General features: G+C 30.5%; 1 protein-coding gene across 1 annotated transcript in view; it reads right to left on the bottom strand.

Moving 5' to 3' along the window:
• The window catches only part of LOC139500652 (cyclic GMP-AMP synthase-like receptor), a 49,738-nt gene extending 27,090 nt beyond the window's left edge, over positions 1–22,648 (bottom strand). Inside the window, exon 1 of the mRNA XM_071289408.1 lies at positions 22,522–22,648. Coding sequence (XP_071145509.1) covers positions 22,522–22,528 — 7 coding nt within the window. The 5' untranslated portion in view covers positions 22,529–22,648. The remainder of the gene's footprint in view (positions 1–22,521) is intronic.
• Positions 22,649–26,147: the final 3,499 nt, after the last annotated feature.

Consider the following 26,147-nt stretch of genomic DNA (forward strand, 5'->3'; position numbering starts at 1 on the left):
CTTAAATCCGAAAGAACTTCAAAACCTAACAGACAAGAAATAACGTAACATTTACAGATCTGAAAGTAAATACGCTGTTATGTAAATATTCTTATCAGATATTAATGTCCAGGATCTCTGCATGGTTAAAGTCTAATTAGATGAAATTCCAACGGTAAAGATAATTTGTTAAATGTAACACGATATCCTTTCAAGTCTGTGCGAATTCTTTTGAACTGTGAAGTAAATCAATGTGAAAAATCGCACACCCTAGTAGGAAACTTGGAGCCGGAAAACGCGCGCTTTCTTTCTTTAAATGAGAGTTGTGTTCAATCAAAAGTGTTATTTTGAAATTTTTCATTTCAAATTATTCTTAATTACGATGGTTTGCATAAAACTATCAACAGCACCAAGCTTAGACAATCAATTCCAACAAAATGACAATATGGATGGAGAAGAGGTAAGCATGTTTAACTTTAATTTGATCTTTCAAAGTTTATAAGTAGTCGGGAATGACTTTTCCAATTAAAAAAAAAAAGTGGTTCATATTCTAATTCGTGGTCAGTTAAAAAAAAAGAATATTGATAATTTTTATTATCGAAAACGATATCTATTTTATGAATTAAGAGTTAATCAAAATGTGTTTCCTACATGCAGATTCTAATTTGATGTTTAAACTATCCAATGTGTTAAAAGATCTTAAAAGGACGTTGTGAGGTAAACTTGACTGACCGCATTATAGACTGAAGCTTAATGTCATGTGTCTCATGATTGTTTACTTATATAAATACTGTTTATTAACTTTTTATTTATTGAATATATATTCATGCCCCACCTACGATAGTAGAGGGGCATTATCTTTTCTGGTCTGTGGCTCCGTCCATTCGTTCGTTCGTCCATTCGTTCGTTCGTTCGTTCGTTCGTCCACAGGTTAAAGTTTTTGATCAAGGTAGTTTTTGATGAAGCTGAAGTCCAATCAACTTGAAACTTAAAATTGAGAATGTGACAAAGAGACAACAACCCGACCGTAGAAAAAAACAACAGCAGAAGGTCACCAACAGGTCTTCAATGTAGCGAGAAATTCCCGCACATTAGTTCACTTGTTGCTTATGATATGATCTTTTTAATTTTAAAGCCAAATTAGACTTTTGACCCCAATTTTACGGTCCACTGAACATAGAAAATGAAAGTGTGAGTTTCAGGTTAAAGTTTTTGGTCAAGGTTGTTTTTGATGAAGATGTAGTCTAATCAACTTGAAACTTAGTACACTTGATGCTTATGATTATGACCTTTTTAATTCTAAAGCCAAATTAAATTTTTGACCCAATTTCACGGTCCATGGAACATGGAAAATAATAGTGCCAGTGGGGCATCCGTGTACTTTGGACACATTCTTGTTTTTTTTATGTTTGAACTAACCGATAAGAACAACAGAAACATTGGAAATTCTAAAATAGTTTCTGGTGTGTTATAGAACTCACAATTAATATATATCTTTAGGAAAATATGTTTAAAATTAGCTCAAATTGCCGCAATGAGCTATATGATTATAATTCTTGATTATTGCTAATCGAATATGCATGTTTGGGTGTGTCACGTTTGTACGGAATTAGAAATTAACGGACATTACATTTTCGCGAGAAAAAAAATAGAGTTGCGTGAGTTTTACAGATACATTTAAAAAGAATGTAAATGCAACTCGTATTAGACCTTTTACTGAGCCGATTCTGATTAAAACCACAAAGATATTTTACCTTACAGTGTGTAAATGTCAAATATATACTATACATGCTATATAGATATAGAAAAATGTGGTATGAGTGCCAATGAGACAACTCTCCATCCAAACAACAATTTAAAAATAAAAAAAGGTAAACCATTATAGGTCAATGTACGGTCTTCAACACGGAGCCTCTGCTCACACAGAACAACAAGCTATAAGGGGCCCCAAAATGGTCTTTTGTGGATAGTTGTCTCATTGCCAATCATACCACATCTTCTTTTTTATATAGTGTAAAACCATTCAAACGGGAAAACCTACGTTGTCTATATAAAAAAAACGAGAAACGAGAAACACGTATAAATTACATAAACGAACGAGAACTACTGTACATCAGATTCCTGACTTACACAGCTACTATTGCATAGGTACTTTTTCTTTACTTTAAATCTGTAGTACTGGAAATTTACTTTTAATATTTAGTACTATTTCTTTACTTTAGAATTATTGTAATATTTAGGTACTTTTATTTTTCAGTACTTGAGTAGAATACAATGACATACAGACTTAGAGCGATAAAGAGTTACTCTCAGGTCCGTTCTTAGTGTCTTTATGTTGTCGGAATGTACAAGTACTCAGCCACGTTAACTCTGTGTTTTTGTTTAATGTTTTTCTACTTGTATTCATCTGAAAAGTTAAGCCTCATTCAACTGATTGTTATTATAGTTCATTCCCTATGTTGTACTGTTACACTACTGTCCACTGTCCCAAGTTAGGGAGCGGATCCCGCTAACATATTTAATTCAGTGTTTGTCGTTTGTTGATATATTTGTTATTCTCGACTCCTAGTTCTCGATTTCTAAGTCGAGATTAAGAATTGAACGATGGACAGTTAGGGCGTGAATTTGTCATGCTACCTGATTGGAAGATATTACGAGACGTGAATAATCAAAGTTTATTGATTGGTTAGGACAATCCAAACTAAGTAAATGTCCTTCAATCTCGTAGAGTATCGGATTTGTCCTCTCTATTTTAGCAATTAGATTTTACACAGGTAACCTTTATTTATAAAAAGTCGAATCTTCTTGATTAAAAAACAACGTTAAACGATACTACTTCATAGCGTGTGACCTCACGTGTGTTGTAAAATTTGTTGATTGATGCACGTGGCTATTCTAGTAAAGGAATTAATCTACAAAGCGAGAGTGCTTTCCATTTTTATCAGCTAAGAGTCGAATAGCCTTTTCAAAAGGCTAACGCTTGTTCATTTTGTTGTTCATTTATTCTTTTTCCTGGAGAAGTGTAAACCCTAGTTTCGTCATAATTTTTAAATTTAGTAATAAAACATTCAGAAATATACACTTCAAGTCAAATATTAATGGTTAATTAATATTAATAAAAAAAATGATTTCTCGTATGCAATAATACCTTTGCCATTGATCTGTTTACACCTTATATACTAGTAGAACATTAGTATTTTTCTATCATAGATACAGATTACACAGAAAAGAAAAAGGAAACAAAGTGGACAGGACAAAACCAGACCTGAATTAAAAAAGCAGAAGAAAGGCAAAAAAGGTACGCTATTGTACAGTTGTTGTTACAGTGTCATTTGGAGGAGCAATGACGATTTTGTTCAATGTCGTTACCGGTGGCAATCATTACCACTGTTTGTTATTACAAAAAAAAACCGGACATATTTTAGTTTGTTTGAATATTCAAAATATTCATAGGGGGAGGGGGTTGGCATATGGTATATTGTTTATAGAATTGTTTTAGTTCAACTGATTTAAAAGTATTTTTAATAAGTAAGTCAAACGCGTTGTCTTTGCTTGCTCATATTACTGTGAAAACTAAACATTTTTCTTCATTTCAAATCAAATATTTTTCATTTGAGCAAAACATCTGGACGTTTTATTAGCAAACTCAACATGGAATTGGTAATTGACTACTTTTAGTCTTTATAATATTTATTTGTTTTTCTTTGATCATCAACCAACAACATTTAAAGTCGAAATCAATCGTTTTTTTTGTATTTTTAGGAAATACGAAGAACATGACAACTAGACGCACCATATATAGCTCATATGTATATGGCTATATATGTCAAAAGAAACAGATATTTTATTTTATAATACAGGAATTAAAAGAAATCATTTTCTTTTATGAGTTGATTTGTTATTTACATGAGTTATCATATTTGTTGTGGCTATTTTACCTAGCAGTTGAACAACTGTTACATATGGTTTCAACAGCAACAGTACAATTATGTTTTATTCAAAATAATGTGCATGCTTTAATATGTAATTTTCAAGAATTTAAATTTTCTACCTGTGCTGTACTGACATTAAACAGTTTGTAGTTATGTTTTCTCTTGAAAAAATAATTGATTTCTATCTCGTTTACTTTCCTTTAATTTGATGGATTCACGAATACGTGATAGCGTGATCATCCCGAGTGCGAGAGGTCCTAGGTTGAAACCAGGCTGGATGAAAACAGAGATTTTATAATTTGTATTTGTTGCTTCTCCGCTTAGCACGCAGCATGAAGGAGTTTGATTAAAGGATTGATTGGCTCGAAGTGATAATGCTATGTCCGTTTCGATGGACTGTTATCTTATGAACAACATGACGGTTGTCACAGGTGAAACAGTATTCTCTTCCCTTTCGGAGTTGCCGAGATCACCCCCAGCTTTTGGTGGCATTCGTGTTGCTTGTAGGTTTTAATTTCTTTGACGTTTTTTCTTCACTATTGTTTGTCTTTTCTTTTGTAGCCATGGCGTTAGTTTACTTTCGATTTATGAGTTTGAATGTCCCTCTGGTATCTTTTACTCCTCCTTTATGAATTAGCTTGTTAAATGTTCTTGTCCTGAATATGCATATTTATTTACCGCTGGACAGTGCGGAGCAAACATAATCACCAAGATTCCTCTTTTATTTCGTATTTGAATGTTTCAAAGTCATTTAAAGACTTGTATATGTACATTAGTTAGTGTTAAGTATGACCTTCAAATCTAAGGCCCGCTATCTAACTTTGCAAAATAATTTAAAGCAGTATTTTCACTAGCTTTACTTGTTTGCAATAAAAAAAAACTCAGTCAAAAAGTGCATTAAGAATCACACTGCTTTTCCATGCTTCACCTGATAAATGTTCGTCATTTTTATATTCAAGATTGGCGTTTTTAGACGGAAGGTAAATCTTTGCAAAATGCTGTAGAAATGGATAAATACACATAATGGGGACATTTCCCCATTCTGTGTATATTGTTTATTTCTTCGACATAGAAAATGACCAATTACACAGCCTGTTTTAAAGATTATTTTCATGTGGGGAAATTTCCACACTATTGTTTAGTGTTCACGTATGTGTTGTCTTCCTGTATGGATGTTTCCCACTACTTGTAATTTAATGGGGAAATTTCCCCATTTCGTATTCTTTTATCACCATATTGAAAGTCATATTTAATGTAGGGATATTTCCCCACTTTATGGATGATGTTAATTACAATTACTTACACACACTTCTTAAACTTAAAATTATATTTGAAGAAAAGTGGGGATATTTCCCCAGTCTGAAGGTCTTTTTTTATGGGGATATTTCCCCAGTCTAAAGGTCTTTTTATTCCGGGGATATTTTCCCATTTTCAATAATTCATTATGAGCATAGATGAGGAATAATTTCAATGTTTACATTTAATGTATGTTATAGCAAGGAGTTTCATCATTCTTTGTTCCTGCATGAATATAAAGTTAACATGAGGTGTTATTCTGGATAAATGTTCACTAATTTTTAGCAACTGAATCGCCTTGCCTTCTTCAAACAAAGATGTTTTTTACAATAAACGTTGACAATCTTTTTGTTTACCGAATTTGAAACCACACTAAAAAGAGAATAAAATAGATATTCTCTTTTTCAAATAGAACGCGTTACACGTGGTTTATCAAAATGTTAAGTTATGCATATATAAGTACATGTAACATGAGTCATTTTTTTATATGCAGCCTAATATACCATACACATGTTTGAGATTAACCAGACATTCACACGATTTCCATATACAAAATTATTTGAAATAGAATAAAAAGATTCGTTTAGACGTAAATACATTCACAGATCCATGTAGTACTCCGATGCAAAGTCCATATTCAAAGCATAAATCAAAAACTCAAATGACTTGGTTTTCTTATGTAGAAAATATTGGTTCATAAAATACAATCATATTGACAACGATATGCGAAAAAAAAGACAAAATAGGTGAAAATGACAAAGTAGGGGTACAACAGTAAATATCGTGTTATAGTCTTATTTACTAATAAAACGAACATCTTCGTCAACATAAAAACTCAAAACGCATAAAGACAAGTCACCAGCAAAAATGAAAGACAAGTATACAAAACTTTACCATAGCATAATAACACAAGGACAGGGTGCATTGGACCACGTTAAATTGTTATAACCACAAAAAAAAGGCTTAACAGTAAAAATAATATACACAAATACAAATAAAAGAATACTATAACACGTTATTGAGGTGATAAACTACGTCAGTACTTATATTCTTTACTTCAAAACCATCGTGTACTATTTAAAAGTAGTAAATAATCACCTGGAAACATTCCTGAATTTGATAGAAACTAACAATACAATTGCAAAACAGGAAAATCGGCACTTAGTTTATCCCTTTAATGAATGAGACATAATGAATTAGACTATTTACCGGATTTATTATCACATAAGCAACACGACGGGTGCCACACGTGGAGCAGCATCTGCTTACCCTTCCGGAGCACCTGAGATAAACCCTATTTTTGGTGGGGTTCGTGTTGCTTATTCTTTAGTTTTCTATGTTGTGTCATGTGTACTATTGTTTGTCTTTTTGTCCTTTTCATTTTTAGCCATGGCGTTGTAAGTTTATTTTCGATTTATGAGATTGACTGTCCCTCTGGTATCTTTCGTCCTTTTTTATCTCAGGGAAATCAGAAACTGATACACATGTGCCAGTTTTTATGTTGATATTTGTTAGTACAAGTTCGGTGATAAGTCTAATTTGAGGTTTCTTAACATATTAAGCACGGACGAAACTTTACGAACGTATCGTTAAGGAGCAGTAATTTTGTTATAATAAAATCCACGATAAATTTCTAACGATATTGCAGTGTGTTAAAAGAGAACAGTTAACAATTTCATAGTGTTTTTGCAACCTTGCATTTAATTTTGGTGGTTAGACATATGTGTTCCAATTTATTTTCTGTTATGTGAATATAACGTATTATTACGTTGAGTTTTGTTTGTTTACATGTCGTATATATGCGTTCGATTTATCTCCCTTACCAATCTAAAAAGAACGTCTGTTTTCCATTTGATTGATTGGTTATTGGATGATTATTTTTTTCAGTGGAAAGTGTTCAAAGTATTTCACGACGAAATTAGCGTTTGATAAATGATTTTACAGTGAATGAGATGAGACAAGTTTAGTATTAAAATACAGGATGTGTGGATATACTAAATGTTTTTTAAATCTATTATATCCACACATCCTTCATCAATATAAAACGAATAAAGGATGGTTTAGGTCAATGTTGCAATATAAAGGTGCATTCGATCAATCAAGTTTTGTGTGTTCGTGTTGAAAGTATGACTGCTACAGCACAAACAAAACTAATAGTAAAAATACATATTTAAGATTCAATTCCCAAAATAGAAATAAAAATGAAAACAGAAGAGTATATACACGGCATGCCATAAAAAATCCACGAAAACCAGAAAACAAAATTAATCATCTGTATACTAAAACTTGTGTACAATAATAAAACATACACAAACAGAATAAGAACGGCCATAAAAAAAGCAAAACAAAAAATCTTGTCAGAACATCTTTTTAAAGTTTTAACTTGTTCTTTTTCTGCAAATATAATTTCAATGTTTTCTTTTAGTTATCTTCGTAAGCTTACCAGTTTAGCTAGAATATAAATCAGTAATAATCACTTAAGGTGATGAAATGATCATTTGGATTTTAAATTTGGGCAACGAAGAAAACCAGTAGAACTTAAAAATAAAATGAAATTACTTTTTGTATGAAATGAAATTAGAAAGTTTACCTGTCATCCTGTTATTCTGTTATAGTTGGGTCTGAAACAGGAACTTTCGTAAAATTTGCTTTGTGTTGCCAATTAAAATAACATGTACATAAAACACGTACGCAATATTTTACATTCAAAAACTGTAACTATTAAACACCGTTGAAATGATAACTTAGATATAATACGAAATTGTGTACACAAGTAGCAAACTAGATAGTAAATTGATCAAGGGTATGTTTGTATTTTTTTATATCAAACTTTGATACTATTTAGATACGTGTGTATACATAGACAGCAGTATGTAACAATTTTTATCACATTATGAATAAGGTTTACTCTTAAAATGAAGAACTCAGGTACATTTAACATGGTGACAGTAAAAACTAGCATATCATAAGGAAATGTGTACACACGGTGTAGATAAGGTTAATCTGGTGAATGTTTCTTTTCATATTTTCATCTGATACTACTCAATATTTTATAACATAGACAGCAGTTCATATCTATTCTTAGTATATTAAGGATTAAAATGAATTAAACCTACAAAGAATGTGGATAAAACATTAACAGTTACTTTTGAACATTTGCACGAATTTGATGCTAGCTTGGTTCCTTATAAGTAATAAGTTTAGAGAAAGACGTCGGTAAATTCGAACAGAGATTACGAATTGTTAGGATAGTTTTTTAGATAGGTGGCAGTTGATTTATATTCGTAGTATACTAATAATTGAAATGCCTTAATACCTACCTAAGAATGTGAATAAGACATTTTATAGTTGGATTTAAAAAATTGCTTTAAATTGATATTTTCTAGCGTTCTTTTAATTACAGTTCAGAGAAGGAAGTCGGTGAATTAGAAAAGATCAGTAATTGTTAACTTTGATGATGAAGTTAATTTTTTGATCAAACCCATTGATTACTTGACAAGTACTTTAAGTGATAATGTCAAACGTAGGTACACATATATTGCCTTGGGAAGAAATAATTTGAACATTTTTTAAAAATGTCACTTCGTTTATCATGTTTATAGTCTCTCAAATAAGATAAACGATAACAATTTGAATGATGAACATTTCAAAATTTAATGTCTCGTCACAGAGTTCAAAATATCTGAATATCACTAAGTTTGCAAAGATTTAAGATTTAAAAGTGCCCAACTAATCATATCACTACAATGTTGAAGAAAAAAAATCTAATAAAAGCACAGCCCGGATTAGGAGTCCGTGCAGTTTATTGTTTTTATAGATTAATATACGTCAAAAAACATGTTTTATGTCGATTGTGACAGATGTTTTCAGTTTCTCACTTCTTTGATGTTTGACTTCCTTTATGTTGTGTTAAACATGTTTTTTTTTGGGGTGTAAATTAATCTATAAAAATGATATTTGCTTTTGTTCGGCTTGTATGAATTGTAAATTGAGTTCATTCATAGGTTTTGGAGTTTGTTATGACATACATACATTTACAATGAAATCGTACACCTTTTTATTTCAGAGGCCAGCTGATTTTGCTCATTTTTCAAAAGGTTCCGGAATTCGTGTCTTATTTACTCGTGTTTGCATTTTGTTAGATTTTGCATTTAAAGGAAATCGGGACAGACCAGTGTCAGGACCAAGTCAGTAATGTGACAGTTGTTCTTTCATTTGATGTGTTTTAGCTTTTAATTTTGCCATTGGATTAAGGACTTTTCGTTATAAATTTTCCTCGGAATTCAATATTTTTGTTAATTTACTTTCTACTGACCTCCATGGATATTTGTGATCTCTTATTCTTTTGGTAAATATGAAAACATATATTTAATTTTAGGTGGCACGCGCTGGAGATCGTTTGGTTGTGACGCCACTAAGGTGATACACTAAATTGCTTTGGATAGGAGGACGTCGTCAATACCAGACTTATGTATAAAGATAATGCTCACGGTTTTTTTTTTATTTACATGTTATTGATGTCGGATCATGCATGTTTTTTCGTGCACATTTTTGCGGGAGCACAGAGCTGTACTTTAATACAATTGAAAATGGAAATGGGGAATGTGCCAAAGAGACAACAACCCGACCATAGAAAAAAACAACAGCAGAAGGTCACCAACAGGTCTTCAATGTAGCGAGAAATTCCCGCACCCGGAGGCGTCCTTCAACTGGCCCCTAAACAAATATATACTAGTTCAGTGATAATGAACGCCATACTAATTTCCAAATTGTACACAAGAAACTAAAATTAAAATAATACAAGACTAACAAAGGCCAGAGGCTATATAGAAATTTGATTGCAAGACTTCACATATATTTACGAACTTTAGATCGATTTCTACGTCATTGATTTTAATTCCTAAATCCAGATCAGAACATTAGAACATTAAGCGGACTACAGGTAAACTATAGTGCTAACGAGAATAAATTTTAGTTCTTTATTTTATTCATTGCATGCACACAAAACGTATGCTGTTATAATAGTACTTAAACAAATCGTTTATGTATTAGTTTTTTAAAATACGAAAATTGGATCAGATTTTGTCATCGATAAATTTTCAAACAGGACGAATGTTGAAAATAAAAAGGATAAGCAAGTACTATGTTCGACAGAACTGATTTTCCTAACCAATACTTGTAGGTATTTCTACGGAAAAATACAAATTACAGATACAACACACATTAGCATTAAACATAACTATAGTTGAAAAGTTATTTGTGTTGTTTGTATATCATATTATATGTAATTCATTACCTTCATGTTTGAGAACTTTAATTATTTATTCTCATCGTAATATGCCTCTTTTTCTCCTCTAATTTTATGATTGGGTGAGTATTTAGATACGAATGTCTGTCAACGCAGATTGTTCCACGTGCCGATACCGATTAATTCGTTTTCGTAATGCAATTTATGGAATTTGCGGAAGACACATTGAACCCGAACTCTTGTCCGTCCGCTAGAGACCTTTCGAAATCTTAATATCTATTTGATATGAATATATTGTACTCTAGCTGATGAAATTCATTATGGGCGCTTTCTTGCATTGAGTTAGTTGTGGCCGTACATCATTAGGGCGAGGCATTTTACCAGATTCCTCCTATCTCTGGTCAGCAACAACATCTAGTTGCCGTTTGTTCAGAAGAAAATAGTCGAAATTTAAATCGCATTGTCGCTGTATATCGATTTGAAGTTGAACATCAAATTGGTCAATTAAACAGAAATAAAGTAATAAGTAGTACTACTGAGTCATCCGAAGTTAAAATTAACAGAAATTGTAGAAAAATGTACGTCATCATGGTCATGTAGAATATTTGTCTCATTGGCTACCAAAATAATCAATGCTATTTTTTCAGTTCTAAAACGACCCCTCATATCTCATCTGTCGCAGTCGATATGAACTGTAGATTTAATTATTTGAAAAGGTAAAAAGAAGTCATTTTCGTTTTGTTATCAAGGCTCGTATGGACAGGAAGTATTTCATCTATTTTTTGTAGTCAGATGCTATGTGAATTGTAAAAAAGTAGTAATTGTTATCTTTACGAAATTTCTTTTTTAAAGTGTTTATATGTTGTACTACAATTGTTTTATTGTTTACTTCCTTTATAAGAAACTTGAGATATATGTTTTATAATAATTCACATGACTCGTTTGTATTTGAATACAACTTTAAACATTTGGTATATCCTTATTAATTTAATAAGTTGACAGTGATCATCCAAGATTTTTTCGAAATGATTTTCTGTCAGTTGTTATTGTTTCTTTGGATTATATTTGTCAGTTCTGATGTGTGACCGAAACATTGTGATATAAAATTCAATAAATAGGAAGTAAGATGTAACTGCAGCTCAATGAATTTAACACTTATACCAACACATTGTCCATCAAACATAACAAATTTATATTTGTCTAATAATAATCTGGACATTATATCAAGGAAAAATGCAGAGCTTAGATATCTGGATATAAGTGATTGTCATGTGACAGTAATCGACCAATCAGCGTTTGATAATTTATCACATTTAAAAGAACTGAATTTATTCGCTAATCCAATGAACACTTTCATAGGAAGTATATTTACACCACTAGATGACCTACAAGTACTTCAGATATCACATGACTTGCTGTCAACGTATATAAAAGAGTCGTGGTCGGATTTTCATAATATAACAATAGTGTTTAGTTATGGTGGACCGTCAAATGGGTCGTTTGCAGAGATATTTTCTGTGATGAAAAATCTGAAGTATTTACATAGTCATATTCAAATTTATGTTCTACGTAGCTGTACGTTTCATGCCTTTGCAGAAACGCCATTAAAATATCTAGAGATAAACGGCAAATTAATGACGATAGCATTTCTGTCCAGTCTTGTAATTTCAAATGCACGTTTCCTAAAACTATCAAATACTTTGCCAGCTGTGCACGTGTTTAAAAATCGACAAATGGATGAACTAAATTTAAACAATAATTTTGGTAACATTTGTGTAAAGAAATTATCTTTGACCTTCAATGGCATAAAAATTATCAATACAGACGCTGTTCAGAAGATGGAAAACAAACATTGTCTGGAGAGTTTAAACTTAAGTAACAATAACTTTGATTTTCACCAGCTTTACACCATATGGTATATCAATTTGTTTACACATATAAGGCGATTATACATGTCGGATAACAACAATCAATTTAATCAAAATAAAGTTAATATAGATGTAATAAAACATACACGTAATAATGCTGATCTATCTGATAACAAATCCATTTTATCCTTCTGATATTGTATTATGGTTTCCTTCGACACTTAAAATCCTGAATATATCTTGTATCAACGTAGTAGGTAATCCTGAATATATCTTGTATCAACGTAATAGATAATCCTGAATATATCTTGTATCAACCTAGTAGGTAATCTTGAATATATCTTGTATCAACGTAGTAGGGAATCTGAATATATCTTGTATCAAAGTAGTAGGTAATCCTGAATATATCTTGTATCAACGTAGTAGGAACTCCTGAATATATCTTGTATCAAAGAAGTAGGTAATCCTGAATATATCTTGTATCAACGTAGTAGGAACTCCTGAATATATCTTGTATCAACGTAGTAGGTAATCCTGAATATATCTTGTATCAACGTAGTAGGGAATCCTGAATATATCTTGTATCAACGTAGTAGGTAATCCTGAATATATCTTGTATCAACGTATTAGGTAATCCTGAATATATCTTGTATCAACGTAGTAGGTTATCCTGAATATATCTTGTATCAACGTAGTAGGTAATCCTGAATATATCTTGTATCAACGTAGTAGGTAATCCTGAATATATCTTGTATCAACGTAGTAGGTAATCCTGAATATATCTTGTATCAACGTAGTAGGTAATCCTGAATATATCTTGCATCAACGTAGTAGGTAATCCTGAATATATCTTGTATCAACGTAGTAGGTAATCCTGAATACATCTTGTATCAACGTAGTAGGGAATCCTGAATATATCTTGTATCAACGTAGTAGGGAACCCAATCAACAGCCTGACATTGAAAAGAACCGCGGACTTGCAAATACTTGATTTAGCATACTCTGCATTGTTTGACTGCAGTTACACAATAAATGGTCTTCAGAACGTGGTAATACTTAATATTTCACATTTCAAATGTGGAATTCTAAATAACAACCTTCTTCAATCTGCCGTCAATTTGGAACAGTTGTTAATTTAAAGCTCTTTACTTAGTATCGGTCTATATGATGATCCACCGCAGTAAATTCCTCTCAAGACTCAAACGTCTGCAGTATATAGACTTTTCAAGAAATGCATTTGAAGACTGATTCAGAATTTCAACATTTAAAAGTCAACTTGATAGTTTGAAATCTTTGATACTTGAAGGAAATTTATTCACAAGTATTCCATTAAACCTAAAAGACTTTAATCGACTTAGTCTCCTTAACCTGAGAAACAACAAGATGGCTTATTTAACTATACAGTAGATTGACGCCATCGACGTGCTTTTTGTAAAATCAAATAGAAGAATGACAGTCTGATAAAAGAAAAATTCTCCTGTGTGTTCTTGTGCTTCATTGGACTTTGTAAAATGGTTACTTACTACTAAAGTGAAACTTGACAGCAATGGTAGTTATTCGTGTGTTGAAAACAATGCAAATATAACAACAACTAATGCAGATTGCAATCACTTGCGAATTATGATGTATCACGACAGTATGGGTTATTTTTTCTGCAACATTATTTGGTGTGTTTCTTTTATTCATTCATTCTAGTTGGATATCGTTACAAGTTGCACTTACAATACTTTTGTTTGTTTATCGGAATGGCGAATCCACTTTTCCGAAAGTCAAAGGAAGAAGCAGTTGCATATGATGCATATGTAGCTTATTGCGATGGCGACTATAAATGGGTATATGAACCTTTGCGTATATTTCTCGAAGGGAGACGGAATTATAAACTTCTTTTGTTAGATAGAGGAGATGTCCTTGCTGGAGAACATACAGTTTTTTGCTTCAAACAATTCAATTCCAAAATGCAAAAATATAATCTTAGTGATTTTAAAAGAGTTTGTAAACAATGATTGGGCATACTATGAAGCTAATGTTGAAATTGAACATTTCCTGGGATTGCAAGCAAGAATAAATGTTATAAACCTACAAAATAAAACCAAAACAAAAATACCCCAATTTGTTCTGCAAATGATATCATTGGACGCCAACGAACACATTTGCAAAACAGACACATTAAATGAAGATAACATTTTCTGGAAATGTCTTGATCAAGCAATGAAACGTTAATGAAGGACAGTGTTGTTATGGCTCTTTTTAATTGATACTATTCGACAATTTCAAAATAAAATTTTTACCTCGCACAATTGCTTTGTCAGTCAGAAGCATATGCAGTTATAGTAAAACTATAAAACCTGCACGGTCGAACTGTAAATATGATGCCCACTATATTCACCAAAGGAATAAACGAAACTGATAATATTCGATCAGACTAGATATGCTCGCAAGTATGTGCAAAAAAAATGTATCACAAAAAGTACTTTTACAAAGTATAATAGTATGTGTGAAATATCGTTGTCGATAAAGTGCATATATACAATTTAACTAAAAAATATTAATGGAATGGCATTGACGGTCAAATACGTGAATTTCGGTACTTATAAAGTGACATCACCACGATTACAGATTACTTTCTGTTCAAAGATGTCGAGATTATATTAACCAGTTCAATAAAATTATCATAATTTTGAAAACCTTGAGTGAACTTAATATTAATATCAAATTGTTTTGCTCTTTTCTTTTCCCTTCCTTTTGAAAATTGGTGTTTCCGATTAATGTATTTTCAGAGAAATACTTCTGACGCAACCTATTTTAAAACTTTTACTTTCATTAATAAAACTTTTCATTAACAAAATGTTACTGTTTATTTTTTGGAAAAATGTATTAGATAATTTTGTCAAACAGATATGCTTGATTTGGTTTGATCATGTATTTCTATTATATAGTCATTTTATAAAGAAAATACTGTTTGCAAAAGTATTTCTTTATTTGAACATCACGTATGAAGCTTGATCTACAGAGCATCTGAGATCATCCCCGGGTTTTGGTTTGGCTCATTCTGCTGTCTATTCTATTAGGCCATTGGTTATTTTTCTATGTCCTGGCATTATTAGTTTGTTTCCCACTTATACGTCTAAAAAAACTTGGTGTTCACCTGTCTTGTTAGTTGAAGTTTAAAGTATTCCTTAATTGATGTTTGGTTTATTCCGATATTACAAAATTCAATCGTGAAAGGTTTATAAACAAATTAAAAATGTTTTCATTTTAAATCGCAATATTAATGCAATAGTACGAGTGAAATACGTTTGGCAAAGGACTATGGCTTTTGACAAACAAAACCTTGAGAGACAGCTGTATCGTTAATGATATTTGGTTGCATTAGAATATTTGTTTAAATAATTTCATTATGTTTTCTATCTTTTTTCATCTTTTTTTTCTAAAAAAAAAGGAAGTAAAACCTGATGTTGATCTTTTAATATTTTGTAATAGCCTACATCTTGAAAGAGTTATCATCGTTGAATTCCTTTAATGACGAACACCATCACTTGAAAAAGAAAAACAAATATCTGCCATGTAGTTTAGATAACAAAAATAAAGAAACTGAAGAAGGCAAAGACCGAAGCGTCATAAAAATTGGTTTAATACTACAATAATGAAATGTAAGATGTTAATTGATTAAAAAATGTTGCATACAAATCAGCAATGTGTCTGCTAATCGGATTATGTGCATCAATTTTTGCTTTATACATGCATTTTCTTAAAATCAAATTCAAACATTTCATTAACAGGGCCACATCGTTGATTGTATGTTTTAATTCCCCGACTTCATCATTGACTAGACTCGTAATCATGCACCCCTCAATTTACTGAAGAAGAGGTTCCGTTTGCGCCAGAGAATAGCAATTATCAGACTTTACAAATGATATAGAAATGTTCTAATATTTTGATACATTTTATATCGAGATCTATATACAAAACTGATTCATTTGCATGTAATACAATTGAACGGACTGTTGAAGTCCTTCGATAAGTACGATTTGTTTTAATTTTGTTTTGTCTAGAAAAAGATATCTATAAAACTAAAATATGAAATATGAAATAAGAGAGAATGATAGATAGAAATGTCGATTTTTTTTTCATTTCATATTACATGTATTAAAATTACTGAGACAGAATTAATTTTACAATTAAAACTATGTAAACAAAATGTGCTTTTATTTTCATTTTGCAACAGCTATTTCATGTTCCATAAGATAAAGGAAGGAGCTGAGCATTTGAATAAATTTATCAGCAACATACATATCTTTAGCATATTCTAACTCATGTGGTATTGTTTAGTATATTGTAGGTACAAAACTACACAAACATCAGTTTGACAGATCAATAAATGCACAAATGAATTATTCAATTCAAAGACAAAAGTCTCCATGCGGCAAAAGTGTGTGATTTATCGAAGCATAATTCGACAGATTGTAAAAATGCTTGTCGTGCGGATTCTTTGTCGCCATGTAATTCTAAAGCAATCCCTAATAAAGTGTAGGCTTCTGATGCATTCCAATTTGGTATCAAATAACTTTCTCCTATAACAAGTTCTAGACCTTCTAAGGAATCCTGACACTGTCTAACATTATTGAGGTGATGATGACAAAGAAAACTAAGGAAGTATGCATACGCTGTAGATGGAAAAAACTGCATAATATTCCTTCCCTTCATTGAAAGTTCATCTGGTGTTACAATTGAATCATCCGTTAATCGAATATCACCTACGAACATAATTTTCAGCAGATAAGCAACATTTTTCTTGGCAAATGTTTGCAGTTTAAGTGATTGGTAGTTGATATCTGACATTGTTATTCCTCTGTATAGTTTATCGGGAGTACATTTCGATATAGAATACCTAATGATGTGTAAAGCTTTTCTGTATTGCTTTGTTTTGTAAAACACTGAAGCAACCATAAGCCATCCAGAAACAGCGTCATGATAGACATTTGTTAGAAGAGTACTTAAACAGGATTTGTACTGTTTGTATTGGTATTTATTATTGATAATGGCACCATCAAGTGGTAAATGCTGAGCTAGTTGACTGCACCTCTGTGATATGTAGTATGCATACAAGTGTTTTACTGAAAATTGATGACACCATAATTCTGCGTTGAATATATCAAACGTTTCTAAAAAATTATTTGCAGCAAACAAAATATTAGATTTCACTATTTTCTTAACGTCATTTATATATAATGAAAATGGTTCAATTGGAAAATTCCACATCGATACAGCAAAGTTAAATATTTGATCTGAAAATAAAATGCATCGCCAACCATAGCAGTGTAACGTATTTAATTTTCTTAAAAGTACATCACGAGCACGGCCCTCTATTTTGTTCTCGAACATGTTGTTTTCTGGAATGAAGTAATGTGAACAAACTGAATGCTCGACACAATAGACTAACCTGCTGAAACATCGCATAAAACAATGTATAAGATTATCAGGCTTCCATACAGATGATGGTAGTTCTTCAGATATCCAGAAAATAATTGTTTTAAGATAATATGAACAGAGTAAATCTTTACAATCAGAATCATTTGCTATAACATCTTTCAAAATTATTTTTAAGAGAGCATAGCACATTAATTGGGTGTGAGTAAATGTATTAATTAGAAGTTTTTCAGCCACTGAAAAAGATACTCGCCATTCTAGATCTTCCTTTGGTGATCCGTGAACTCCGATCGGTACAAAAAGTACTCCGTGATTTATAATACTCTGTGTGACGTTATGACTCGGCCATGAGCTACTTGATCTTGTTATCCAATTTACAGCAGAAGATATCCACGTTTTACCATGTAAAGAAAAGGCATAATCAAAAATTCCCATACTGTCAGATATACACGGTCCATGAATGTGGTTGCCTTGTTTCATTACCAATAACATGCTTCCCTTACATAATGCACTAGAAAAATAACGTTTACCATAATGTTCTCTACATAAATGAAAAAAACGAAACTGATCTCTGCTATAGTCTAGTCTTAATAAAGTAAAACCAGGCTTTACATCGTCGGTATCCATGGACAAATAAGTTCTACGTGTATCAAAGTCAGGTTGTACATTCTCAATAACCTCAAAGAATTTGCTCACAAACATAATATCCAAATCACTTCCTCGCATCTCAAGTCCTTCTCCAATGCTTCCACTTGTTATTACTGTTTTCACCTTGTTATTCGACACATTATCTCTCATCATGTTCATTAATCTGATTGTTTTAACATGCTTTTCCGTTCCTACGATATTTTGACATAAATAGCGGTAAAGAGCTTGTGATATGTTTGGTGTTATAATATCTGTAATTAGAAAATTAAAACAAACATGGTAAGAACATAATTTTGTTCAAGGTATATATCATCGAAAACTTTACAGTTATGATGCCTTCATTAGTTTTATTGACAGTTAAGTTCTCCACAGTATAAACAATTATTTTTTTTGAACGTTAAACTTAAATCAAACGAGATATTAATATGCAGATGATGTATTATACACTTATTAGTAAAGTAAAGTTCAAAATAATTGAAATTGATCAGGGAAAAACTCTTAAATACATAAGAGGACTAATACATTGACATGAATTAATTAGAGACATGAATAAAACGGAATGTTTGAAAATTTATTTATTCTTTCGTACAGTAAAAAACTTTTTTGATTCCTGCTTTTCTCTTATATTGATTTTACCATTCTTTTTTTCATAACTCCTATAAAAGTATTTATGACCCTTTTATTTTTATACTTAAAGTCGTGCAAAAATTGACCTACTTTGATTGAATTTTTTTATAAAATTTTGTTTTAAAGTAATCTCTCCCTGAATTGCTAAGTTGGAAGTATTTTTTTTTAAAACCAAATATCTGTAGTTTTTTTTTATATACTAGTACTATAAAAGAAACGACACACGATTTTTTTTTCAAATCAAAGATACAGTTTTCCTTTTATAGGACCAATATTGAAGGTAGAAATATTTAATGACCATGGTAATACAAATCTGTTTAAAGCAAATTTTGTTTTGCTTTCATGACGTCACTTGGCGAAATTTAAACTTTTTGACAAAATTTTCATAAAACGACAATTTGAAAAACAGAAGTTCCAACCAATGATGCCATTCTCATATTGAAAGTAAAGACAATGTGTGCCATCTATACTTTTTTTCAAATCATACATTTTTTTCGTTTATTTGTTTAGAAATCGTTAAAATGCATACATTATCAAATGATTTACCATGGACAGTATGTGTAAAGTGAAATTCAAAAAACGGTTTCAATCTTAAAACTAATCCGAATGGTTCCAAATTTATAGTGTGTTGTTTTCATATCTAAAGCATTGATTTGAGGCGATTTTTTTTTTTTTTTTTTCATTTTTTGAGATTTCAAAAAAACTCTTTTTTTACCAAAAATTAAAAAAAACAACATTATTTTAACTTTTTTTTTACAACATGAACATAACTTGAATAGCATATTGAACATTTTTAAACAAATTTGAAAATTCATTTAGTACTTAGAAAATTGTGTGTCGATTTTTAATCCAACTTTCCGCAAAAATAATTTGCACCCTATGATCATTTACACGGAATTTAGTTACTTTCCGACAGGTTACAATTGTCATTATCGTATGTGCATGAATAAAGGCAACAGTAGTATACCGATATTCAAAACTCATAAATCGATAGAAAAAACAAATATGGGTCATAAACCAAAACCGAGGGAAACGCATTAAATACAAGAAAATGACGACACAACATTAAAATGTAATACACACAGAAACGAACTAAGCATTAGACAAAATCCGATGCGAATAATAAATTTAAAATCAAAACTAAATACATGAATTTGGGATAGAAAATTACCGTGACACATTTTATGAAAATGTGAATTCACACTCAAATATAAGAGGAAACAAACGACACACAAGAAACACAACGTTAAAATGTAACACACACAGAAACGAACTATAAGATAACCATGACCATATTCCTGACTGGGTACAGGACATTTTTTAAAGAAAACAATGGTGGGTTGAACGTGGTTATGTGGCATGCCAAGCCTTGCAAATGAAAATACATTGCAAATGAAAGCTTTTTAAAATGGTGTATCTCAATTTGTTTCATATTTTATACTTTTTGATAAATTTATTCGTCTAACATTTCTTTTGTTAATTAGTATACTAGTTTAAATATTGCATAAAACACTTGTGTTTCATTGTTTAAAAAACTGTGTCAAACATTGTTTGCCAATCTGTCAAAATATTTACAGATTTAAGCAAAGAACTAAACCTTATTAATCAATGCTATCATACAATCAAACATCGTAATTAATAGTTAAATCATCTCAAAATAGCATAACCTGTTAATATTTTGTTTACAATATAAATAAGTCATTTGTAAGCTATGGTGATGAAATTTCCTTTAAATAATATTTTCTATGTGAACACAGAATAGTATAAAATAAAATGTTGCTCATACTCAGTTGAAAGTTTGAAAGAATAAACAAATTAAAGTTGTTGCTTAACTACAATTTCAAAAGCCCGTTTTTATCTAGGTGCGATATGTGTAGTTTTCTGTAAAATCTATGTTCGTTCCTATTTTAAACAGACGTACTGATAATTCAGAATACGCAATATACTTTGTAATTTGGTTATAAATGGCCAGAAACATTGCAAATGGAGTATTTTTCAAACTAACTGAAGATATAAATAATTGTGTTTAAATACATGGTAATTCATATGTAAACAGTAAAAGCACACAAATACTGAACTCTGAGGAAAATTCAAAATCAGAAGTCCAAACACATCAAACGAATGGATAACAACTGTCATATTCCTGACTTGGTACAGGCATTTTCTAATGTAGAAAATGGTGGATTGAACCTGGTTTTATAGCTAGCTAAACCTCTCATTTTTATGACAGTCGCGTCGAATTCCATAACATTGTCAACGATGCATTAACAAAACAAACATACTCAAAGAGTTAAAATGTCAAAAATAAGGGTACAGCAGTCAATATTGTGTTATCATCTTAATACTGTAAAGTTGTAGATATAAAATCGAGTTCTCTTTTATATGAAATATAAAGTACCATACATACTATCTTTCTGTATACAAAACCATTCGAAAGTGAATAAAAACATAGTTTAGATGTGCTTTAATGTTCATATAATACATTCACAGACCTATCTAGAACTCCGACGGAAATTCAAAACGGAAAGTCCATAATCAAAATGCAAAATCAAAACCTCAAACACATCGAACATATAGATATTAATTGTCATATTCCTGAATTGAACAGATATTTTCTTATGTAGAAAATGATGGATTAAAACTAGTTTTATAACTACCCAAACTTGTCACTTTTATGAAAGATGACAATATTGTGTCAACGATGTGTGAACAAACGAAGAGATATATAAGCTGAAAATGTCAGAAATAGGGGTATATCAGTCAACATTATGTTATAATCTGTATAACTGTAAGAACAAACAAACATGTCATCAAAGAAACACAAAAAGGCATATAAATAAAGCACACCAGCCACAACGAAAAACAAGAATACTAAAATTTACCATAGCACAACGACATCGAATAACACAATGACAGTTTACAAGTGTGAACAAATCTTATGTACAGGTAATTAAACAAGGTGTATAGATGTGAACAACTTTAATGTGAAACTAGTGTACATTACATTAAACTAATTGTAAACATGTTTACTGTACACGGTGTTTGGTGTGCACACGGCCTAAGTAGAACATAATACATGTGTACCAATCGTTATGTTTATATATTTTTTTAGTACAAGTTTGGGTATAAGCTTAGAAGGTATAGTCTAATTAGCTGATATCACAATTAAAGAAAGAGGACTGGTTGAAATAATGATGTATTCCAGATTGTTCATGTGCATGATGTGTTTATCATTTTCGTGGTTTTGTTCTCTGCGAGAACAGACAACTTAAAGATAAAATGAAATTATATTTGCATATGAAATTTTTTTTATGGTTTACCTGTCATTCTCTTTGTCTGTTTTAAAGTTTGGACTTTCTGTAATATTTGCTTTCGTTTTAATTAAAATAACATTTAACACGTTTGCAATGTTTTACATTTGAAAAACAGCAGTTGGTAACTATTCTATCACAATATTAATCATATTTTCTATGTAAATTAACATTAAATTGTTTACCTGCCATCCTCCTGTTATAGAATTTAATATGAAATGTGTATTTCCGTAAAATCAACTTTCGTTTTTATTTGAATTACTCGTAGTTATAACACCTACGCAATACTTTATTATTTGCATTTAAAAACCTTGGTAAATTAAACATGGTAAAAATTAAACATAAGGTCTAATAACAAAATGTGTACACACAGTGCCTATTAGATTATGTAAATAGTAAATCGATATAATGTGTGTTTCTACTAATATTACATCACAATATATTAAAGATTTAATATTTTAATCAATTAAAGGTCACCCTCTTTGCCTTTGATATGAAACTTGTATTCCGGAATAATAACTTTCTTTTTCAATTAAATTACACGTTCTTATATCATCTACACATTTTTTTTTATAATTTCCTTTAAAACCCCAAGGTACATAGTAAAATAGTACCATAAAAAAGTGTAGACACGTAATGATTTTGGTTGTAAATTGATTTTGTTTTTGTTTTTGTTTCTTTTCATATTTTTATTTTATTTGTAACATAAGCAGCACTTTTTATAACTATTCGTAGTATATTATTCAACTGAACAAAAAACGACGTAGAATGTGGATAAAAACATTAAAAATATGCTTTGAGCATTTTCTTTTATTTGGTACTAGCTATTTTTCGTATATTCAATTTGTTTCGAGTGTGAAGTAGGTAAATTAAAACAAATCATCAATAATTAAAAGTTTTTCGTAGTGTACTTATGATTGATAGGCATAAAAACTACATAAAAAGAAGAATAAATACATTAAGAGTTGGCTGTAAACATTTGCTGCAAATTGAAACTAGCTAAGCTTTTTATCAGTACAATGTAGAGAAGGCAGTAAGTGGGTTTAAACAGATAAATAATTGTTAATTTTGATGATAACACTTTTTCTTTCGAACTAATGATTACATATAAGTTATCAAACTGATTAAATCAAATGTAGGTACAAATATTTTGTCTTAGAAAGGGATAAACTGAACTTCCTTTATCTATTCTGGAATATAAGAAAAACAATACCGATTTGGAAGATGCACCTTTCGAAAATTATTGTCTCGTCAGTGATGCTGAGTTCCAAATATCTGAATATCACTAAGTTTGCAAATATTTTAAAAAAGACTAAAAAGTGCTTACCTCATCAGATCATTACAGAGAAAAAGAAATATATAACAAAAACAAACACCGAGTGTGGAGTCCGGACAGAATTTTTTTCTTCGAGTTTATGTAAAAAAAAACATGTTGAACAAAACAAAAAGAATATGTCATATAAAAGAAGGGAGCAACTGAAAACCCCATGTAACATTTAACACAAAACATGTAAAAGATGAAAGATGAAATACAAATACTGTCTAGAGAGTTGGCAGCTAATTAACAATGACTATGATTTTCACCAGTTGTTAACAATATGGTTTTTCGATATGTTTAAACATCTGAGGAGATTAGACATGTCGGATAACAACAATCAATTTAATCAAAATAAAGTTAAGATAGATGGGATTAAACATACACGTGGAAATAATGATCTATCTGATAACAATAATAAAAATTAAGTAAAGATAAATGGGATTAAACATACACGTGGTAATAATGATCTATCTGATATCAATAATAAAAATAAAGTAAAGATAGATGGGATTAAACATACACGTGGTAATTATGATATATCTGATAACAATAATAAAAATAAGGTAAAGATAGATGGGATTAAACATACAAGTGGTAATAATGATCTATCTGATAACAATAATAAAAATAAAGTAAAGATAGATGGGATTAAACATACACGTGGTAATATTGATCTATCTGATAACAATAATACAAATAAAGTAAAGATAGATGGGATTAAACATCTTGAAATTCTGAATATATCTTGTATCAAAGTAGTAGGGAACAATTTTACCATAGCAAAACATGTATCACAAAATGTAGTTTTACAAGGTATGCTAGTATGTAAGACATATCGCTGTCGATAAAGTACTTATATACAATTTAAGCAGAAAATATTCATGAAATAGTATTGACAGTCAAAAAGATTAATTTCGATATTTATAAGGTGACATCACCAAGATAACAGATTATTTTCTGTTCAAAGATGTCGATATCATATTAACCAGTACAATGTAATTATCATAATTTTGAAAACCTCGAAAAAACTTACTATTGATGCAAGATATATTTTTTTGCTCTTATCTTATATACTTCGTCTTGAAAATTAGGTCTTTCTAATTAAGGTATCTCTATAAAAATACTTAGACCACAACCTATTTGAAAAGATATACTTTTATTTATAAATCTCTTAATACATTAGTTGTTAAAGTTTATATTATGGAAACATGTATCAGATCATTTTACACGACAGACATGCTTTATTGTAAAATACAAAACATATGCTTCTGTTTATATAAAGGATTATATATAGATTAAACATTTTAAAAGGACGTTATTACATTGCATACAATATAAGCTCAATAGAATAGGTGAAGTTAAACGCGTTTCTTTGTATTTATCCCATTTAAATACTACTTACATATATCCATATCTAACTTGTAAATCATTACTTTATATATCAGGTTATAAAATACTAACAACAGGTTAAAATGAATGCCACCATTTTTAAACACGCATACATGGAATTCTTTCCATTTTAAGATATTTTCTGTATTTAAAACATGTATCTACATAATTTCGCATTATATCTCAATTGTTTATAAAAAAAACACCGACATAGCTAATTACTTCAGAACTACAATTATATATTAAATAGAATTGTAATTTTCACTAATTATAGTCAGATAAGTCATACAAATCTAATCTTGAATTTAATCCAAATTCTTTTTTAATTTTGGGAACTCGTTTTAGAATTCAAATGTGACCTCACTGTGTACTTTGTGCGTAGCACTGGCTTTGGTCAACACGGCTCTGTATTTTTGACATGTATCCGTCTACTCTATTGTTTAAAATATGTTCAAACTGTATGTCTAAACAGTTATGGCAGACAGAAGTTTATCAGAAATCTCCATGTTCCAATAGCTAACAGAAAAAAAACTAAGTCGAACGACAAAGATCAACATAAACAGAATTGGGACGACTAGTAGTTACTTAAATGTCATATTAAGACCTCAATTAAACGTATATAAAGAAAACATATCATACATAGAATTCGCTAGGAAAAAGTTCGATATTACAGACATGCTCAAATGTTAAATAATATTCAAACATTTAATTATATTGCCATAAATATGCTATAACAATAAGCAAAAACAAAAGGGTTGACATTGTTTTAATATAACAACGTATCTTTTTGTTTTACTTTTATAATCAATACAAGATCTATAACATTATTTGTAAATATAAATTAACATGCAAACATCTTATTCGTTCATGTACTTAATAACCTTTCTTCTATTGTTAGATTCTATATCAACCACAGAATTTGAAGACTTAATATGTATTCCTTCATATGGTTTTTGCATCGAATATAAAAAACCCAAAATTTTTTTTGCATGTGCTTCTCAAATGATGTCTGATGGCATTATACACGACCTGTATGGGGAAGGATTACGGTTGATTTTGAAAATAATGATATAATTATTCAGATGAAATGATGTCGTCTGAAGC

The sequence above is a fragment of the Mytilus edulis genome, chromosome 13 (genome assembly GCF_963676685.1).
Source record: "Mytilus edulis chromosome 13, xbMytEdul2.2, whole genome shotgun sequence".
Classification (NCBI taxonomy): domain Eukaryota; kingdom Metazoa; phylum Mollusca; class Bivalvia; order Mytilida; family Mytilidae; genus Mytilus; species Mytilus edulis.